The sequence below is a fragment of the Oryza sativa genome, chromosome 10, assembly GCF_034140825.1.
Source record: "Oryza sativa Japonica Group chromosome 10, ASM3414082v1".
NCBI classification, from domain to species: domain Eukaryota; kingdom Viridiplantae; phylum Streptophyta; class Magnoliopsida; order Poales; family Poaceae; genus Oryza; species Oryza sativa.
The window spans coordinates 18003562-18023187 of NC_089044.1; the positions used below are offsets into that span (position 1 = coordinate 18003562).

Consider the following 19626-nt stretch of genomic DNA (forward strand, 5'->3'; position numbering starts at 1 on the left):
AAGTATATTTAACAATGAATCAAATGATAAAAAAATAATTAATATTTACTTAATTTTTTTAAATAAGACGAATAAACAAACATGTTTAAAAAAGTCAATGACGTTAAATATTTAGAAACGGAGGGAGTACATTCTAATAGAGTGAAGTGTACCAATGGTTCTTTTATTGACCGGCAGCGGGCAGAGGTGAGTGGAGGCTGGCCAGCGGGGGCGTCGTTGTAGCGAGATGTCCTCACACTGGTGGGTGAGACTGTGGCGGTAACTGTGGTGGGCGGTCGGGTGGCAGATGAAAGCTTGGACCGAGCTTGTTGACCCAGCAACTTCAATTATAGAGGTCTGTTTGATACAGCTCTAACTCCTAAGAGTTGGGTTTGGAGTAGAGTTGTGGAGCTGCCTAAACCCAGCTCCACAACTCTAGTTTATTTTGTGAGAGAGTTCCACCCAACTCCACTTCCAGTTTTTGTGAAGCTGAAACTGTTTAGCTGAGCTCAAGCTCCAGCTCCAAAAGAGATGGAGGTGGAGGTGGAGGTGGAGGTGGAGCTGTGCTAAACAGGCCCCTAGTGCCACCCTACTCCACCTTCGGCTTCCCTACTCCACCTTCGGCTTGACAAGACCCGCCAAGCCACCACCGTAGCTCGGAGTCACTGCATGCCGCCGAGGACTCTACCAAGCCCGCTGCTTCCTCTGCTGCAAGCTGCTGCTCCTCACCGTAGCCATGGAGCTATGGAGTATTGTCCTTCATGTCTGTCATTCTGAGACCGGAGGAAGGAGGGGATAATGAGCTTCTGATTTTTCTTTATTTTCTTTTTTTTCTGGCTGTACCACCACGTCAATGTCATGTTGTTATATACTTATATCTCATGACTCAACATGGATTGACTAGTCAACACGTCACAAACACGTCACATAGTACGAAACCACTCTAAGAACCATCAAAGGACGTACATTGATCAGATATTGATAGTTGAGAGGGCATTCATATCTGATTTTATGGTGGAGGATTACGAATTAGATTCATCTACTAGTTAAGAGAGTCAAAATAGATTTTTATTTCCTTTTGCTTCTCATTGTTGACCTGTTTTTTGCTCAGAAAAGTTCACTTACCATCCCTCATCTTTATTTCGAGTTTAATTTGCTTGGCATGCCTTAATCTCAATACCAAAAATCTATACACCTAAATTATACAAAACCGAACTTGGGTCTCGTAGTAGTATAGATCCCAATTTCCCTTGTTTTCTCTTACATGACAGATGTTCAGGCCCATTTGTCATCCTCAAAAGAGAAGGAGACCTTGACGTCCAAAGGGTGCCGCCTAGGGGAAGAAGCGGAACACGCACAGGGAAGAGGCACCATGGATCGAGGACGGTGAAGCTGTGGACCATCTAGAGGACAAAGGGACGGTAGGTCCCCATCTTGACCTCCCGGACATTGAAGTGGAAGTCGAGGAGGGCCTTAAGGAGGGAGCTCTTCCCATCCGACTAGCTGCCGATGGCCACAATCTCTAAATCGGGAGCTTCTCGTCGAATGCGACAGTCACCGCTTACAGCCATTGTACACCTCAAGCCGCGCTTTCGAGTCGAACATCGCGGCGTCGGCGACAGTGGCAACCACCGTCCCCTAACATTTATCGTGTTGTGAGCCCTCGTTGAAACACAGCGACTGCATTGGCTGAACCAGAGGATGGTGCGATGACACGTCAGGCTTGCCAATGGTCTCCTTGTCTACAAATACATGAGCAACAGCTTCCTCGTCCACCAGCGGTCGAAGCCGTTTCGCAACGGCAAGGCGCGGTTGCCTGCTGCACTGAGGACGAAGGCAGACGCTATTGCTAAGAGGGGGAGGGCGCCAAGGAGATGGAGTTACACGCTAGGAGAGAGAGGGGGGGGGGGGGGAGGGGGCTACCGCCGGCATCGGTTGTGGTGGGGAAGTAGGAGAGATCGGGAGGCGGAGTAGCGGAGCGATGACGAGCGCCAATTTTTTTTCTCTCGGTGATATGGTGGTCGTAGCTTGGTTGGTTGACAAGTGGGCCCAGACATCTACGATGTAATAAAAAACAAGGAAAAATGAGGTTTTTACTGTAATTAATCGGATCTAAGGCTGCATTCGTGGTGAGGTGATTTAGAGTTTGTTTGTTTCGTTTTCCGCGTGTACGCTTCCCGAACTACTAAATGGTGTGTTTTTTTGCAAAAAAATTTTATAGGAAAGTTGCTTTAAAAAATCTTATTAATCCAATTTTGAAATTTAAAATAGTTAATACTCAATTAATCATGCGTTAATGACTCACCTCGTTTTGCGTATCTTCCCAATCTTCTCAATCCTCTTCTCGAACTCACCCTAAGTTACATGGTTTTTTTATAATTTAGGAGTGAAAAGATATATGGTGTTGAGAATAAGTGATATCAATCAACTTAACGAAAAGTTAGCTGCGAACAAGTCGACTTGTCCCCCCTCCCCCCGGGGTGCTGATACGCGATCAGCTGCGCGCGCGAGGAGGCGCGCGGTCAATCGCCCCCCCTCTAGTCTCTCATATATACTATATGCATCATATGTATATACGTGTGCATATATACATAATATACATACATATTATCTACGTTTGATGTCGCAATTCTGGTATTTGCATAGTATGGGGATCGTCGGTACTAGGGTATACGCGAGACTGAGGTAAAAGAGATGGAGACGAGGATTTTTATACAGGTTTGGGTCCCTGAGCGGTCAGGTAATAACCCTACATCCTGTTGGCCGAAGCCGGTATTGCTCTTATTCATGATAATCACACCAGTACAATGTTTGGGGTAACCTATCTAACTGTTGTCGACATGGCGGTCTGACGATCTGACTCGTAGTCGACAACAGGATAGCCTTCCACCTCGAATTCGTGCTCGGCGAGATCAAAGATAGCACTTTCGTCTCTCCTGACAATATCCGAAGACACCGTAGGGTACTAGCCGTGCTTATCCTTGAAGTCGATATCCGGCGGCGTGTCTTGGCGTATGTAGGCTTCTGTGTTGATTGCGTTGGGTGTTGATCCTGTCAGGTGTTAATCCCGTTGGGTGTTGATTGTCTTGTCCCCCATGGTGGTTGTTGATCATGTTGATCGTCTCATATCATGGGTGTCCCCCTGTCCTCCTAGGGGGGCTTGTATTTATACCCACAGGTTTCCTCTTGTCCAAGTAGAACTAGGGAAACCAATATGGATACAATCCGAGTAGTCCTTGTCGTTTCCATGTAGAACTCTGGTTGTCTTTCCTTATCCAGAACTCCCTCCATATCTGAAGTCAGTTTCCGTATAAGACATGGTATGTGGTGGATCCTGCGGAGATTTAGTCAACTACTATTAGGTATGTGGTATCCATAACCCTGACAGTAGCCCCCAACTTCGATGCAAATGAATGAATTCATATTCTCAACCGCGCGCAGACATTAGAGTAACTGTTATCGAGCTCATGTGACCGTTCTCGGTGAGTTTAGAGATAACGTTGTGTCGGTGACATGGGACCGGGGATATCTTGACTAGAGGTTTGGGGCAGCCGCGGTCACCCACGTGGCCTGACCCCCTCGGGGGGGTCGGGCCCGAGGGTGATGAGGCCGCCCCTCCCTCTATCTCCCCGAGGGGTTGGGCCGCTCCCGTTTCGTCCCCGAGGGCTGGGGCGCCCCGACCCCCTGAGGGTTTGGCGCCACGTGTGTGGGTTAGGTGAGCACAGCGGCGCTCACCTAACCGCGTTTATTGCGGGTTGGACGAGCGCCCCACGCCGCATTTAATGCAGCGCAGCACACTCGTTCGGTCCGTGACAGGTCACAGTGTGTGACCGGTCACAGACCGGTCAGATCGCGGGTTAGGTGGCAACAGGCGGCCTTTCGCACGCCTCGCCCCGTCCCGTCGAAATGATGAGAGCCTCTAGGCACTCGTCCCTAGACGGAGCCGGCGTGGGAACTCCTGGAGTTAGCACGTCGGTCCCGGCTAGATTCATACCAGGCTTCATCGCAACCATTACAAGGAAGTCATTTTATGAAGAAGGGCTGACGTGTGGCATGCTAAACTGACACGTGGTAGACAAGAATGACCGGTTTGTGACTGGTCTGACGCCGGTCACGTCATCAGCAAACAACCGTGCTTCCACGTTGCACCTGCTTCCGGCGGAGTGGAGGTTGGTATGACCCATCCCATCGGAGGGTCATTCGGACAGCAGCCATTGCAAATCTCCGCCCATTAATGAGGGAGGACAGGGTTATCCCGGTGTCAGGCGAAGGTACGAGCCAAGTTTTGGTCAAAGTAGGATGGGTCCCCACCCAAAAGAAGGGTAGGTAGAAATGGTGTATGTGGTATCCCCTTGAGATATAAAAGGAGGACCATGCCTACCAAGAGGGGGACTGGAGAAAAGAGGAGTGAGAGGGTCTCTAGAGTTTGAACTCTCTTGCTCTCCAGCTCTTTGTAACTCCTTCATACACAGATCCACCAGAACACAGGAGTAGGGTATTACGCTTCTCAGCGGCCCGAACCTGTCTACATCGCCCGTGTCTTGCGCATTTGCTCTCTCGCGAACCATTCCACAGATCAAGGGCTTAGAACCTCACCCAGCGCCCCCGGCCGAACCGGCAAAGGGGGGCCCGCGCGGTCTCCCGGTGAGGAGCCCCACGCTTCGTCACGTTGGACTTCCTTTGTCAGCCTCGTGCGGGCACCGAAAGGGTTTGTCTAAGTCAATCTTTGATGTCGACCGAGAAAATATAGAGCGTACGACTAAGTCTCACGTCTTGCTGTAATCGAGAATTTGGATTGAAGTCAAGAAATTTTATCTCGGCGGGTACACCATTTCTTCATTCCGTATTCCTTGTCGAGATCTAGCAACCGTTCTCGAGCGATCGAGAAGGCGTAGAGTCTGCGATAGAACTTTGTCGACATTTGTCGCACTCGCCTTAGTCAATCTTGGTTTAGAACCATAGAGACATGGAGTCCTCGATAATGTCGAATAGAATTTTCCTAAAATCAATACTCAGAAAAGAATATTAGATAGAAATAGCCCCCGAGCGAATTCTCAAAGGGTGACATGTTATAATATGACAGACTAGTGAATTGAATGTACAGACTAGTGTTTTGTATATGAGCGTCTTCTCTCTTACCGACTCCGATCAGTCAGTTTGTAGAGTCATACACTCTCCTTAGCCCCCAGCCTTGTCGTCGGAGAATCGTTCTCGGATGTCAAGGCTCTTGGACCTTTGACCTGCCTCGGTTGAACAAGCACTGATCCTAGTCCCCAGCCATGAAGTTGGAAAACTCAATTTCCAATTACACGGCTTGGTTAATACGCACGGCGAGAACTCTTACACGACCAGGTCTTACATGGTCTTTCGTCTCTGAAGGATCCAACAAGGCCTTATCGGCTCTAGGCGTCCCTAGCCGAAGTTCCCTCAGGTTCATCGGAGGCCTTGTCAAGACGGCGTAAAGGGACATTAGGATAGGTTTCAACGTTAGGTGTCATCTGGGTAAGGGATCTCTGGGTAAAACCCTTGGCGATCTTGTGCACCTGGTATCAACTTTGTTGAAGCAGGGGTAGTGGGAGAAACAAACGTCGCTGGTCGAGGACCAGACAGTAGTCGTAACTCGACCACTGAAAGTAGAAGTAGTGGGAGAAACGCTACATCGATGGTTGAGGACCAGGCAGTAGTCGTAACTCGACCACTGAAAGTAGAAGTAGTGGGAGAAACGCTACATCGCTAGTCGAGGACCAGGCAGTAGTCGTAACTCGACCACTTAAAGTGAGGCGAGAGAGATCACTACATTTTGCTGGTTCGAGAACCAGGAGTAGGAGTCTCTTAATCACCTATAGGGGCGCTAAAGTTGGTTTATTACATGTGCATATCATGTGGCCAGCATGACTCACATACCCAACTTATAGCATATCCGGATGTCCGCTCGCAATCATGTCGGGTGATCAAGCCGACGGTGTTCGTGAGGAGTTATCCGTTAACAACCTTTTCTCGAGTAGTCCAGCGATGGCTAGCGCTATGAGATAGGTCGTCGGACTTCTTTGGTAGGTTGGGCGCGACGACTCTGCATTTGTCGAGATCGTTCTCGATAATGCGGTGTACTCGACCACAATATACTCGAGTGCTCAATTGTTCCTGAAAAATATTTTCTAGAAGACAAGATATATAGCATGGGATATCGAGTATGTACTCAAAAACTGCATGGATCTTCTAGTATTATCAGGATATAATGAGCAGATGTAAATGTCAGGCATTATGTAAACCGTAAACAAGCATGATTTATACAGAAGAAAATAGAGCGAGCCCCCTACGTTAGACCGTAGTCGATTTAACATCGGGGACACTCGCGCAACAGATATTATTGTATAAAGAACATGCTCTAGGTAAACATAATAAATCATGGATCTGACAATGATGTATGATCTGAATAGGTACGATAAATTGCAGATAAAATATTGCGTACCTTTGTAGATACATGCCGGATGTATTTACGAAATTAGTAGATCAATTTGAAAAACCAATCTACCAATTATCTTATTGCGTACTCGTTGGACATCATATGATCTGACATCTTTTGGTACGTCGCGTATATTGAGGCTTGGATGATCTCGATAGACCAAGTTGTCGATGACGATGATGGTTCCGATCTGGTTAGGTTGGATCTCAGCTGGTTGTCGGAGAGTTCATCTCTTAAACCCATCTCGTCGAAATCCTGAAGCACCAAAATCCCCCTACCTGGCGCGCCAGTGTCGACGTTTGATGTCGCAATTCTGGTATTTGCATAGTATGGGGATCGTCGGTGCTAGGGTATACGCGAGACTGAGGTAAAAGAGATGGAGATGAGGATTTTTATACAGGTTCGGGCCCCTGAGCGGTCAGGTAATAACCCTACATTCTGTTGGCCGAAGCCGGTATTGCTCTTATTCATGATAATCACACCAGTACAATGTTTGGGGTAGCCTATCTAACTGTTGTCGACATGGCGGTCTAACGATCTGACTCGTAGTCGACAACAGGGTAGCCTTCCACCTCGAATCCGTGCCCGGCGAGAACAGAGATAGCGCTTTCGTCTCTCCTGACAGTATCCGAAGACACCGTAGGGTACTAGCCGTGCTTATCCCTGAAGTCGATATCCGGCGGCGTGTCTTGGCGTATGTAGGCTTCTGTGTTGATTGTGTTAGGTGTTGATCCTGTCAGGTGTTAATCCCGTTGGGTGTTGATTGTCTTGTCCCCCATGGTGGTTGTTGATCGTGTTGATCGTCTCATATCATGGGTGTCCCCCTGTCCTCCTAGGGGGGCTTGTATTTATACCCACAGGTGTCCCCTTGTCCAAGTAGAACTAGGGAAACTAGTATGGATACAATCCGAGTAGTCCTTGTCGTTTCCATGTAGAACTCTGGTTGTCTTTCCTTATCCAGAACTCCCTCCATATCTGAAGTCAGTTTCCGTATTAGATATGGTATGTGGTGGATCCTGCCAAGATTTAGTCAACTACTATTAGGTATGTGGTATCCATAACCCTAACACACATATATATTTTTATGAATATATTTCAATGCATAAAAATATATTCACACAGACACAAAGTTTGTATACGCACTAAAAAATAAAAAAATAAAAAAAAACATCACATATAGAAAGTTTGTATACGCACATATAAACTTTGTATATGTGTATACAAACTTTGTATACGTGTATAGAAAGTTTGTATACGCGTATGAAAAGTTTGTACGCGCGTATAGAAAGTTCTATACGTACGAATACAAACTTGGTATACATACGAATACAAATTTTGTATTTATACATTAAAAAAGAAAAAAACCAAACAGAAGAGAAACCAGAAAAAAACAAACCGAACGAAAAAACCGGAGAAAAAACCAAATAGAAAGAAAAAACCAAAGAAAAAAAACCAACCGAACAGAAACGATAAAAAAGGAAAAGACAAAAAAAAAAAAAGAAGAAGAAACTCGCTCCTCCCTCGCGGCGTGTCCGCCGCCCCCTCTCCGCGCGAGACAAGTGCCCAATCGTGTGCGAGGAGGGAGACGCACGACTGATCGGCCCATCCCAATCTCGCCCCCCCCCCCCCCCCTCCCTGTTTTTTCTCGCAGCCTCGCTCTTTCAGCCCTCCCCCCCCCCCCCCCCCCCTCCCCCCCTCTCCCGTTATCTTCCTCTTCTCCTTTTCCCCCTTCTGTGTGCCACCAATCTAGTCTGGCCCGCAGCCGATCGAGCCGGCCCAAATTCTGCTCTTCATCGCCTACACGAGCCACGCCTACGCATCGCATCGTCCCCTCCGCGATCGCAGGCGCTCGCAGCGCCATGCCGAGGAGGAGCTCGAGCTCCATCCACCTCCCCCGCAATCTCTTTCACCGAATCACTGATCAAGCCGCCACCAACAGCAAAAGAGACCGCCTCCGCCCCCCTCTACCTCCGCCCAAGAGCCGCACAACACTTCGCCTCCTCCACCGCCGTCGCCATCCGCAAACCAGGCGAAACCCTAACCTCACCGCCTCCGCCAATTCGCGAGAACTCGCCGCACCTGAGACCCGGCCTTCGTCCGAAATTGAGGTGACCAGCATCTTCTACACGCGATGAGTCTCCTTTACCCTCTCTTTTCCTGGCAACATCACCGTAGCTCGCCGGAGCGACTCCCGCCCACCCGTTCCCCCGCCGCCGGGAAGGGAACGGTTGGAATTTCACAGTTAAGATGCATAAATGCATTGTTAGATAGATTAACTCCAGGGGCAAAGCTTAGGATAGTACTCTATTACTTTAACTGGTGATGCATGTACTGAAATTATTCTGAAGACTGTCAATCACAAAAGTTATATCCTTCATCAACTTTGTATTCCTCGTTGCTACTTGCTTCTGTCCCTGTCTAATACTCCCTCCATCTCAAAATGTTTGACGCTGTTAATTTTTTTAAATATTTTTGACCATTCGTCTTATTCAAAATTTTTTATGAAATATATAAAACTATATGTATAAATAAAAGTATATTTAACAATGAATTAAATGATAGGAAAAGAATTAAAAAATACTTAAATTTTTTAAATAAGACGAACGGTCAAACATGATTAAAAAAGTCAACGGCGTCAAACATTTTGGAACGGAGGGAGTATTATTATTTTTCCCATTGGCTAAGCAATAAACTTGTAAATGCAAGACAGAGAAGAGAAATGAAAATTATGACAATGATATATAATTCTGTCAAGGAAAAGCAACAGGGGTATATTATTTGGTTGCTGGTTTGCATCTGAAGAGTACTTAGTGCGTACATCTTCTGCAATTTGCATAGCTTCTTTCTATGTGGTCAACAAAATGAAAAACAAAATCTCTTAATGGCTTAAGTAAAATTAGAGCTCCAAACCAAAGCCAAAATCCGAAAACAATGCCAACAACTAAAGAGTAAAATAAGAACTTATCAAGTTCTTTATGATCTTCAATTCTCTGATCCAATCTAGATGCCCGGCAGGCTATTCTCAAAGGGAAGCCACAAAGGCCCAAATTGTTGCTATATATTGAGGGATCCACAAATGTCTGAAGTTGTCTTCCGGTGGGTATGCTTCCCCATAAGCGGTTATTTGAGAGATTTAACACACTGAGGCATGGTATATTTGCAATGGTTGTAGGGATAACACCTGAAAGCTCATTCCATGATAAGTCAAGGGATTCCAAGATATTCAAATTGCCAATTCTTTCTGGAATACTGCCTGAAAGATCATTCCTTGACAAGTTTAGATACCGGAGGCCCTGAAGGTATGTTAGCTCTTTTGGGATTTCACCGTAAAGTGAATTGCTTGATAAATCAATTCCTGTCATTAACATAGCTGTTCCTTGAAAAGTTTCTTCATGTCCCTTCCATAATATGTTAAATCTGTCTCTAGACTGATCAAGAGGGAACGGATAATCGTATCCTCTTGAAGGGGCACTTTTCCAATTAAAAGTCCCTATTGTGGGGAAGGTTTTTGCTTGTTTCATGGATGATAAGTTGGCAAAAGTTGTTGGGATGAATCCAGTTAACCCATTGCTGGCCAAATCAAGAAGTTGAAGCTGAGAAAGTTGGGATAATTCTGTGGGAATCTCTCCACTGAAATTATTTGATCGGAGGAGAAGAATTCTTAGGACAGGAAGACTAGTTCCTATCCAAGAGGGAATCTTGCCAAAGAACTTGTTGCTCCACATATCAAGCGTAACAAGTGCTCTGCAGTTGCGAATGGTGGCTGGGAAAACTACAGAGAAACTATTGTTAGCAAGATGCAGAGATTGGAGAGGAAGTTCAGGGCTTCTTGATGCTGGCAATTCACCCGAGAAGCCGTTGCCAGAGACGTCCATAAACAGCAAAGCTTGCAACTCCCACCAACACCTTGGGAGCTCACCATTGAATCGGTTATTTGATAGATCCAAAAACTGAAGAGATGACAATGTACAAAAGGTCGAATCAAGGTTGCCGGATATGCTGTTACCGTTGATTGACAGATATGTGAGGTTGGTGCACTGTCCCCAGTCAGACGATAGCCGACCGGTGAGCTTGCTCCCGGATATGTCCAAGTATTCCAAGCTGGGGTGTATGCCGAAGGCATCTGAGATGTCGCCGGTGAAGTGGTTCCCGTCCAGCCGCACCCGGTATAGGCTTGTGCAGTTCTTCAGACATGGCGGTAGCGTGCCGCTGAAGTTGTTGTGGTTCGCCGTGAAGCGCTCCAGCGCGAAGCCGTCGCAGATGTGGCGCGGCAGCTCACCGGAGAAGCTGTTGTTGGTGAAGCTCACGTGCTGCAAGGCTATGCCCTTGCCGAGGTCCGGCGGGATGGTGCCACTCATGTAGTTGTTGAACACGGAGAGGTACTGAAGGTTCCTGAGGGACGAGATGGTGGCAGGGAGCTCGCCTTGCAGACGGTTGGTGTTGACGTCCAACCTTTGCAACGCTGTCATGTTGCCAATCTCAGGTGGGATTACACCGGTGAGATCGTTGAAGAACAACGCCAAAGCCGTAAGCTGCTTGAGGTTGCCGATTGATCTAGGGATCGGTCCGGTCAGCAAGTTGTTTGACAAATCCAGCTCTTCCAGATTCTCCAAATCGCCGAGTTCTGCCGGGATGGATCCGCAAAGGTTGTTGCTGAACAGGTAAAGGATTTTCAGTTTCCTCGCCATGCCGACCTCTTTTGGAATCCTGCCAGTGAAGAAGTTGTACTGTACTTGGAACGATATGAGCTCGGGCCAGCTCGTGAACAACACCGAAGGGATCTCACCGGTGAGCCCGTTCATTTCAAGTCCGAACTCCCGCATTGCGCACATCCCGGCGAATGCCGGGGGCAAGCCACCGGAGAGGTGGTTCACGGATATCTCTAGAAAAGTGAGATTCTTAAGATTTCCCAGCTCCGGCGGCAGAGTTGAAACAAGCCCAGCGTTCTTTATCTTGAGCCGCTGCAGCATCTGGAGCTGGCCAAGAACCGGCGGGATCGCCCCGCCGAGCTGGTTGTCACCAAGTTCGAGAATCCTCAACTGTGACATCGACCCAAGGAACTCTGGGACGCCGCCGGTGAGATTGTTGGCGGCAATCAGCAGGTCCTGGAGCTTCGTTAACCTCCTGAGCGACGCCGGAATCCGGCCAGAGAATTCATTGTTGGACAAGTTCAGGTACATCAGATTCGGGAGCTTCTCCGGCAGTGTGTCCGGCATCAGCCCGAACAGAGTATTCTGCGACAAGTCGAGGTAGGTGATGTTGCCGCTCTTGAGGATGAAGTCCGGGAAGCTACCATTGATGGAGTTGTCGTAGAGCGACATGAATGTCACGGTGGGCATCGGCGAGAACTTGGCGAAGTCCTGGTCGGTCAGGTAGTTTGCTCCCAGGTCGAAGTGGGCAATCTTGGGGAGTCGGCTGAGCTGGTGCGGGATGGCGCCAACGAGGTTGTTGTTGTAGAGGCAGAGGTCGACGAGGCCGGAGAGGTGGCCGATCTGCGGCGGGATGGAGCCGTTGAACCCGTTGTCGCCGAGGTCGAGCGAGGCAAGGGAGCGCAGTTGCGAGATGCCGGCCGGGATGTCGCCGGCGAAGCTGTTCCCGTTGAGGTCGAGCTCGGTGAGCGCCGGGAACGCGGCGAAGTCGAGCTCGAGCGTGTGGAGGCCGCCGCCGAGTCCCAGTCCCCGGAGGCGCAGCTTCGTGACGCGGCCGCCGCCGGCGGCGTCGCAGCCCACGCCGCGCCAGGTGCAGACCGGCGAAGCCCGCGTCCAGCCGGACAGCGCGACCGGGTCAGCGAGGCTCGACTTCCATGCCAGTAGCGCGTCGGTCTGCTGGGACGATGCTGCGGCATTGACTGATCCTGGGATGGAAGCGATCGCCACGAGGAGGGGGAGGAGGAAGAAAGGGTGGACGACGGGGGCCATGCGGAGTAAAACACCAACGCAGTGATCCTGCATTGCCGTCGTCTCCGGCTATGCCTTTTCGGGTCCCTCTTTCAAATATGAATATATGATGGTGCCAATAGCTAACTATATATAAATATAAGTGATTTATTTTTTTTTAGATAATGGAATATAACATTCCGGTCTCTACTCAGAACGAGCTACAACCAATTATTACAAAGTAGCACTCAAAGAAAGAGTGTAGTTTAAATTAAAAAGAACAGACCAAACAAAAGCAGAGGAAATATAGCCAAAATAAGGAGAACACGTTTATTCAATTCTATTTGTAAACATATTTATTCAAGTTTATAAGAGTGATTTATTAGTTCGTAAATATTTTTTGGTGTGATTATCCTACTGATGATTACACACTAGAACTAGATCCAGTGATCCACCGGAATGCGCGCACACATACCGCACGTAATGCCTATAGCATAGGCGCATATGGGAACAAATTTTAACACTAAAGATCTGAGATTTGAACTGGGTGTTCCACCACAGGAACCTTAACCAACTTAACTAGCCTTTATTTGGTCGTTGTTGGTAACGATTCTAATTAACTTCCGATGATCCAATAGAATGGTCACGATCAACCCATTTTTGATCGGGTGTACCGTGTACCTATATCGGTTCACAGGGAGTAGGCTTCAACGCGGTAGACGTTTTGTTCCGAATTTTTCTATAGCAAACCTGATCTAACGATACAATGAATTTTTTCTATTCACGAAGAAAAAATATTTAGAATCGCAATGCTACTATTAGGGGTGAAAACGGTACGAAGATTTCCGAGCTTTTCAGCTGCCGTTTCCAATTTGCACTGTCTGTTTCAGTCGGTATCGGTAACCAACGGTGATAGAAATGGAAACGGTTATATCTTTCGGAAATGGTAGCGGAAATGGGATGGATGTTTTTCCGACCGTTTCATCGGTAACCGTATTTGTATGGTAATTTCCGTCAAAATTCCGACAGTTCCTCAACGGCTCAACCAGCCCAATCTATCTGAAGCCCATAAATGAAGAAAGTCTGATAGGCTTGTCCTATAAAAATTTCCTAAATCTAAGGATAGAATCTAAAGATAGGGAATAGAATAAAAAAGCTGTTGGTGATGCTATTAGATGAATAACTTAAAATATATAATAACCTCAAGTTAGTTGGGTCACTCAACCAAACAACCCCTAACAATATCACCAGAATCCCCTATTTGACTTCTGCTTAATTCGCAGAGCGGGAGTGGCTAAAACGTAGCCCGTGCGGTGGAGGCCAACTATTCAGGCCACCAGCGAGAAATGCCCAGAAGTTTTCTGGCTAGCTTCACAAGGTGGTGGGCTAGAGGATCTGGATTTAAAGGCTCACCCCTTCTAATTATTTGATATTAGATTCTTCTCTAATATTCGAGTTTTTTTTATTCAGGCCACCAGCGGCACCGCACGACGTAACGACCCCGCGTCGCCGTCGTCTCCGGCAGTCGCATACTCGCACTGGCGCACTGCTAGTGGACTAGTGTCGCTGCCACCAGTGGTGTGCAGTCGTTGCTTTGGGTGCTCGTCGTCAGTGCCTTACTCATTACCCCCACTGATCCAGTTTTGCTATTTAAAAAAGATAGATTCTTGGGGTGAATGGCCGGGTGTAATTTTGGTGCATGTATGTATTAATTTGTACGCTTTTCGGCGTGCACATATATTCATTAGGATTCGCTAAAATTCATGCACTTGTAAACGGTGGCTGATGCAGGATTTCTAGCATGGGTATTCAAAGTTACAAAGTAGTATTGTTTAACACAACTAAAAAAAATCAGAATATTGTACACTAAACTACACAATAACATAATAATATTTAAGGGACCTATATTGGACGTTGTTCTTTCAAGTTCTTTTTTTGAATAAGTTCACCTGACGTCCCTCGACTTTATATCGAGTTTGTATCAGGTCCTCAATCCCCAATACCAGAAATCTTTATCCTTAAACTATTCAAAACCGTTTAAAGTTAATCCCAAGACTCTATAGGCCAAAAATTCCCCTAGTTTTGCTGACGTGGCATATGTCGGGCCCCACATGTCAGTGTGTCGTGGCATTACATGACGCTACACGAGTGGTTGTCACCGCCGGTCGCCGCGGCGAAGAAGCCTAATGAGATCGCCGCAACACCGCCACTTGCGGCTGCTCCGGTGACCCGGAGCATGGGAAGGGAGCGGCGCGGAAAAGAAGGAGAAGGATAAGGGCTCGGAGAAGAAAGCTACGGTGTTGGAGAAGCAAGCCAAGGCGCCACCGGCCGCACCCGTACCGTCGATGCCCGTTCGGCGCCAGCGCTGTCATCGCCGGAGCACCCTCACAGGGCTACTCGCCGCATATTTGAGGGCCTGTCGGTGCTGGTGCGGGGGCGCCGCTGTCGAGGAACCCCCGACCCGGACTTCACGCTGTTGCGGGCGGATCAAGCGGCCCCTCACCGGCTGTCGACCCCGCCGCCTGATCTGAAGGATGAGCGCGCGGCTGCTGGCTCCATCTGTGCTGCCTGGTTCATTGCCAACACCGTCGTTCGGATCCCGGCGCCGCCCAGGCTTGCCGGCCGCCTCCCCCTCCCCCTCGACCATGCTCATCGCACTGTCCTCGATGCCCGCCTCCCCACGCCATGCCTCGACCTCGCCGGTCGTGCCAAGGTTGTCAGGTGCGGGAAGTGGCTACGGTGACGGTGGTGCGCGTGAGCGTCGTTAGGTGCGGTGGCAGAGCTCAGCCGGTCTCACCGGCCGCCTCTACCCCATCTACCGCCACTGGCCTCCCGTGAAGAGAAGAGAAGAGAAGAAAACAGTAGAGAGAAAAGAAAAAAGACAAGAGAAGAAAGAAAAGATGTGGACCTCACATTTTTTCTTCTCACTTATATGTGGGCCCCATAATTTTTTAATTTTTATTTGTGCTGACTAGGATACCGCGTCAGCGAAACTCTCAGAGATCCATACTGTTATCGACTCTAGATTGCACGGTTTTGTAAAGTTTAGGGGTGAAGATTTCTGGTATTAGGGATTAGGGATGTCATAAACTCGATGTAAAGTTGAGGGAGGGATGGTGAACTTATTTCTTCTTTTTTCTGGCCCAGTCTGGCCCAGAGCCAATCCGGCCGAAATTCCCTGCCCCCTGCAGGCTGCAGCCTTTGCTCTTGCTTTGCTGCCTACTGGGCTGCTGGCCCGCTCTGCCTTGTTGATCGATCGGCTGCTCTCCGTCGCCTTTGCCGAGTCACGCGCCGCAGCGCCTGCGCATCGCTCCTCATCCCCTACACGCGACGAATCTCCCTTTTAGCCTCTATTTTTCCTGGCTAGATCGCCGCCGTAGCTCGCTCGCCGGAGCGACTCCCGGCCACCGCACCCCCTCTTTGCTCGGTTTTAGCCGCCGCCCGCGGCCACACGCCGCTGGCCTCCTTCCAGCAGTCCCCGTTCAAGCCTACCTTTTCTGAACCGTTCACAGCTAGTGATTTGTAAGATGCATTGTCAAGTTAATTCCAAGGGCAATCTTAGGATAGTATAACTGGTGATAATAAATATATAATGAAATTATTCTGTAAACTGAATCACAAAAATCTATCGTTCATCCAACATTGTATTCCTTGTCGTTACTATCCCTGTGGAGTATTTTTATTTTTTTCATAGGCTAAATAATAAACTTGTAAATGTAATCGCCATATAATTCCCTCGTAGAAAAGCAATACTTCTTAGGGCAATAGCAGTGCGTCTACGGAAAATGCCGATCCTCAATACTTCTTAGGGCAATAGCAGTGCGTCTACGGAAAATGCCGATCCTCATGTGCCACGTAGACTAGGAACCCTATTAGCCACATACTCCACAGTGCAGGTCACATATCACAGTATTGTGGGTCCCACCTTTCTCTCCTCCCCTTTTCATCTTCCCGTTCGTCTCTCTCCTCTCTTCATCCCTCATCGGCAGAAGAAACGAACCGGCGACGGCGACGAGCTGCGCGGCGGCGGTGGTCATGGTCTCAAGCGGCGGCGGCGGCGGCGGCAGCAGTTGTGGTCGGGAGCAGCGTCGAGCGGAGCGGCGGCGGTCGTAGTTGCTGTTGGAATTAATGAATGGGCCTTAGCCCACTCGAAGATTAATTCTTTGGAAAATCACAAAAGCCCACCTCATGGGATGGCATGCATGTGGAGTTTAGTACCACCTTGCTTATTCTAGGAGAGGGGGACCTCCTTAAAAGGGAGGATGCCCTCCTAGCCACTTGAAGCATGTGTGGTGGAGAGAAGAGGGGAAACACACGCGCTCGCTCGCTCGCCTCGCCTGGCAGGGCAGGGCAGGCGGCGCGCGTGCACGACGTACGCGTCGAATGGTCCGAAAAATTGGCTCCTCACCCTTGCGCAGATGCAGCCTCCTTTTGCAGTTTTGTTTTGCTGCAAATTCGGATTCGTTTTTGTTTTGGAAACGTTCCGAAAAATCCGATGCGTGCAAACGGCGTGGAGTCCGGATAAGTTACGCGCGACTTATCCGGTTCGGTTACGCGCAGTAGAGATCGTGCGGGCGCCCTGATCAAGCGACCCTTCTCTATATAAACCGACCCGCCGTCTTCACGCAATATATGTGAAAATCAATCTAGGGTTTGCCTCCTACTCTGTACTGCGCCGTCGCTCGTAGACTACTCCATCCCGCTCGCCGGCGTGCACCAGCGATCGGGAGAGCAGGTCTCCGGAACCTCTGCCTTTGACGTCCTGCACCGGGAGAAGGCAGCAATAAGGTTTTTGGGAAGCGCTTCGCGCGACTGCTCCCTGTTCGTTCGCGACGGCTCGCCTTCCTCTTCGCTCGCGTGTTTCGTGCCTTCGTAGACACCTGCGAAAAGTTTCGACCAAGCAGCCGGTCTTTTCGTCACCTCGGTACGTGTTCAATATGTTGCGCATATTTGATCTGTTCATGTTATTCTGCGTAGTTTACATGTGTAGATCTAATGATGCGTTCATGCTAGTTTTCATCTGTAATGTCATGATTTATTTATGGAATAAATTAAATCATTATATGCTGCCCATAATCTCAACAGTTGCGAGAGGCGCCGAGCGGCGGGGCGGCGGCGGTCGTGGTCGCAAGCAGCACGGCCGCGGCGGTCGTGGTCGGGAGCAGCGCCGAGCGTCCGGCAGCGGTCGAGCGGAGCAGCGGCGGCGCCCTATCCTCCATCCCCAACAACGGTGGCGGCGGCCTGGATCGACCTCGAGCTTCCGTCCCCGCTTCATCCCTTCCGGTCCTCGTCCGCGGTGGCTAGCTGCATCGCCGTCGCCGGCACCCTCTCCTCCACCCCCAACGACGGTGGCGGCGGCGTGGCCCAAGCGGCGGCGCGGATCAACCTCGAGCTCCCCTCCCCCCTCCCCCTTCTTCATCCCTCCGATTCTCGTCCGCGGCGCCGGCCCGGTCCTCGTCCACGGTGGCTGCGTCGCCGTCACCGGTCCGGTCCTCGCCCGCGGTGGCTGCATCGCCGTCGCCGTCGACGGCCGGTGGTGTGGATGCTCTCCTCCTTCGGTCCTTCTCTCTTCCCGGATGGGCACGGCATGGCACACGAAATTGTGTGGGCCCAGAACTGTGGTTTTGATGAGGAATGAGTAGCACGTTTTGGCTCCCCGTTCTTGGTGAACCATCCAAAAGTGCTGAGGTGAAGGGGAATATCTGAGTTGGCTAGTTGAGGCTGAATGACACCTTATTGTATTGTAAATGGCCTTAGAAATAAACTGTATATATATTCCAGCAGTCCTCTTTCTTCTTCTATGAATGTAACTAAGCATATTCTGAGAAATCAGAACGGACGACAGATAAATGTGTGTGATACTGTAAATGAACGGGCAGTGCTCCTGCACTTTGATACAAAAACGAAAAGAAAAAGTTCCATTTTACTCCCTTGAACTATTTCACGGGAGTACTTAATCTCCTAAACTATTTTTAACTCATTTTACACCCCCGAACTATTTAAAACAGTCCACTTCATCCCCTAACACTATTTATCTTCTTTAGTTCTCACTATATAAGTCATATTTTGCATTGAAATTTTGGTAGAATATAGATGCATCCATAACTTAAGTCTCAACATTCTTCTTTGATTTTTTTTCTCACTGTTTACATAGGTTGAAAGCACTTCAAACTGATTTAAACATCAGAATTTTAAAGTTCAAGCAAACGTCATGAAAAATTTCAAAATATTTTTGAACTTTAGTAATTGTATCATCTATGGCTCTAATAAATTTCAGCTTAAAATATAACGTGTATAAAGAGTAAAAAAAAGAAATGTTATTAAGGAGTAAAACGACATTTCTAGTAGTTTAGGGGATAAAACGAGAAAAAATAGTTCAGGGGTTAAGATATCCATTGAATTAGTTTAGGAGAGTAAAATGGACTTTTTTTTTCAAAAGAAAATAAATTATATGATGCATGAAAAAATCCCTTCAAAATAGAAAGGTTGCGGTCTGCAGACATCAGACAACCACAACCAGATAGGCATCAAGTACATCATGGTAGAACGTAGCTGTTCTTTTTTTAAAACAACCCGCTAGTGCGACATTTCTATTGATAAAGAAGGAATAAAATATAAGTCTATAGTCCTGAGAGACTATAGTAAAAAAAAAGAAAATATATAACCACACCACGCATCTGCGTCTGATCCTACTGCTAAATACTGAACAAACACACAATACCCCTAAGGAATAAGTCTTCTAAACGATGGCTCCAAGGAGGAAAATGACGCCAAAAGCACCACCGCCGCCCATCCTAGAGAACCAGGATGTGGTTTTCACTTGAAGAACCTCTTGGGAAACGATAGAAAACGCAACAACGTCCCAAGGTGAAAACGGTGCCTGTAGGCGTCGCCGTTGCCGGCCCGAAGGCTAGGCCTTCGCTCCTTGTTCTACTCTCCCGCGCTAAAGAGTGCATGCCAGATTCAACAGAACCACCAGCTAATCCCCTTCGACGTGCAGCCACCGCGCCGACGTCTCGCTGTTGGCTGGCCATCAAAGAAGAGTCTCATCCTTCATCGCGCTTCAATCCATCCACGTGGTTGGGTTGGAAAGGGAGAGAATGAGAGAGAAGAATGGATCCCCTCTCCCCCGTACTAGCCTGTCCAGCGTGACCATCTTACGGCGGCCGCCATCCTGGCTAGCTGCTCGGTTCTCTAGCGGCGCGCTTCGGTGGCGGTGAGGGGAGGGAGAGGAGGAGAGAGGGGCGGTGGCGGCGGTGCTAGGTTTTCCCCTGAGCCACCCGCGCGTGGGCGACGCGGTAGCACAGA

At 48.6% G+C, this 19626-nt stretch overlaps 1 protein-coding gene across 1 annotated transcript; it reads right to left on the reverse strand.

The window, feature by feature from the left end:
- Window positions 1–8450: 8450 nt before the first annotated feature.
- LOC107275831 (probable leucine-rich repeat receptor-like protein kinase At1g35710) lies at window positions 8451–12706 on the reverse strand. Its single transcript, XM_015758966.3, has one exon. It carries the CDS (start codon window positions 12391–12393, stop codon window positions 9250–9252), a length of 3144 nt encoding a protein of 1047 aa, XP_015614452.1. The 5' UTR covers window positions 12394–12706; the 3' UTR covers window positions 8451–9249.
- Window positions 12707–19626: the final 6920 nt, after the last annotated feature.

Excerpts from the sequence above, each read along its gene's own strand:
- LOC107275831 (XM_015758966.3), bottom strand. The coding sequence starts at position 12,393 with ATGCAGGATCACTGCGTTGGTGTTTTACTCCGCATGGCCCCCGTCGTC.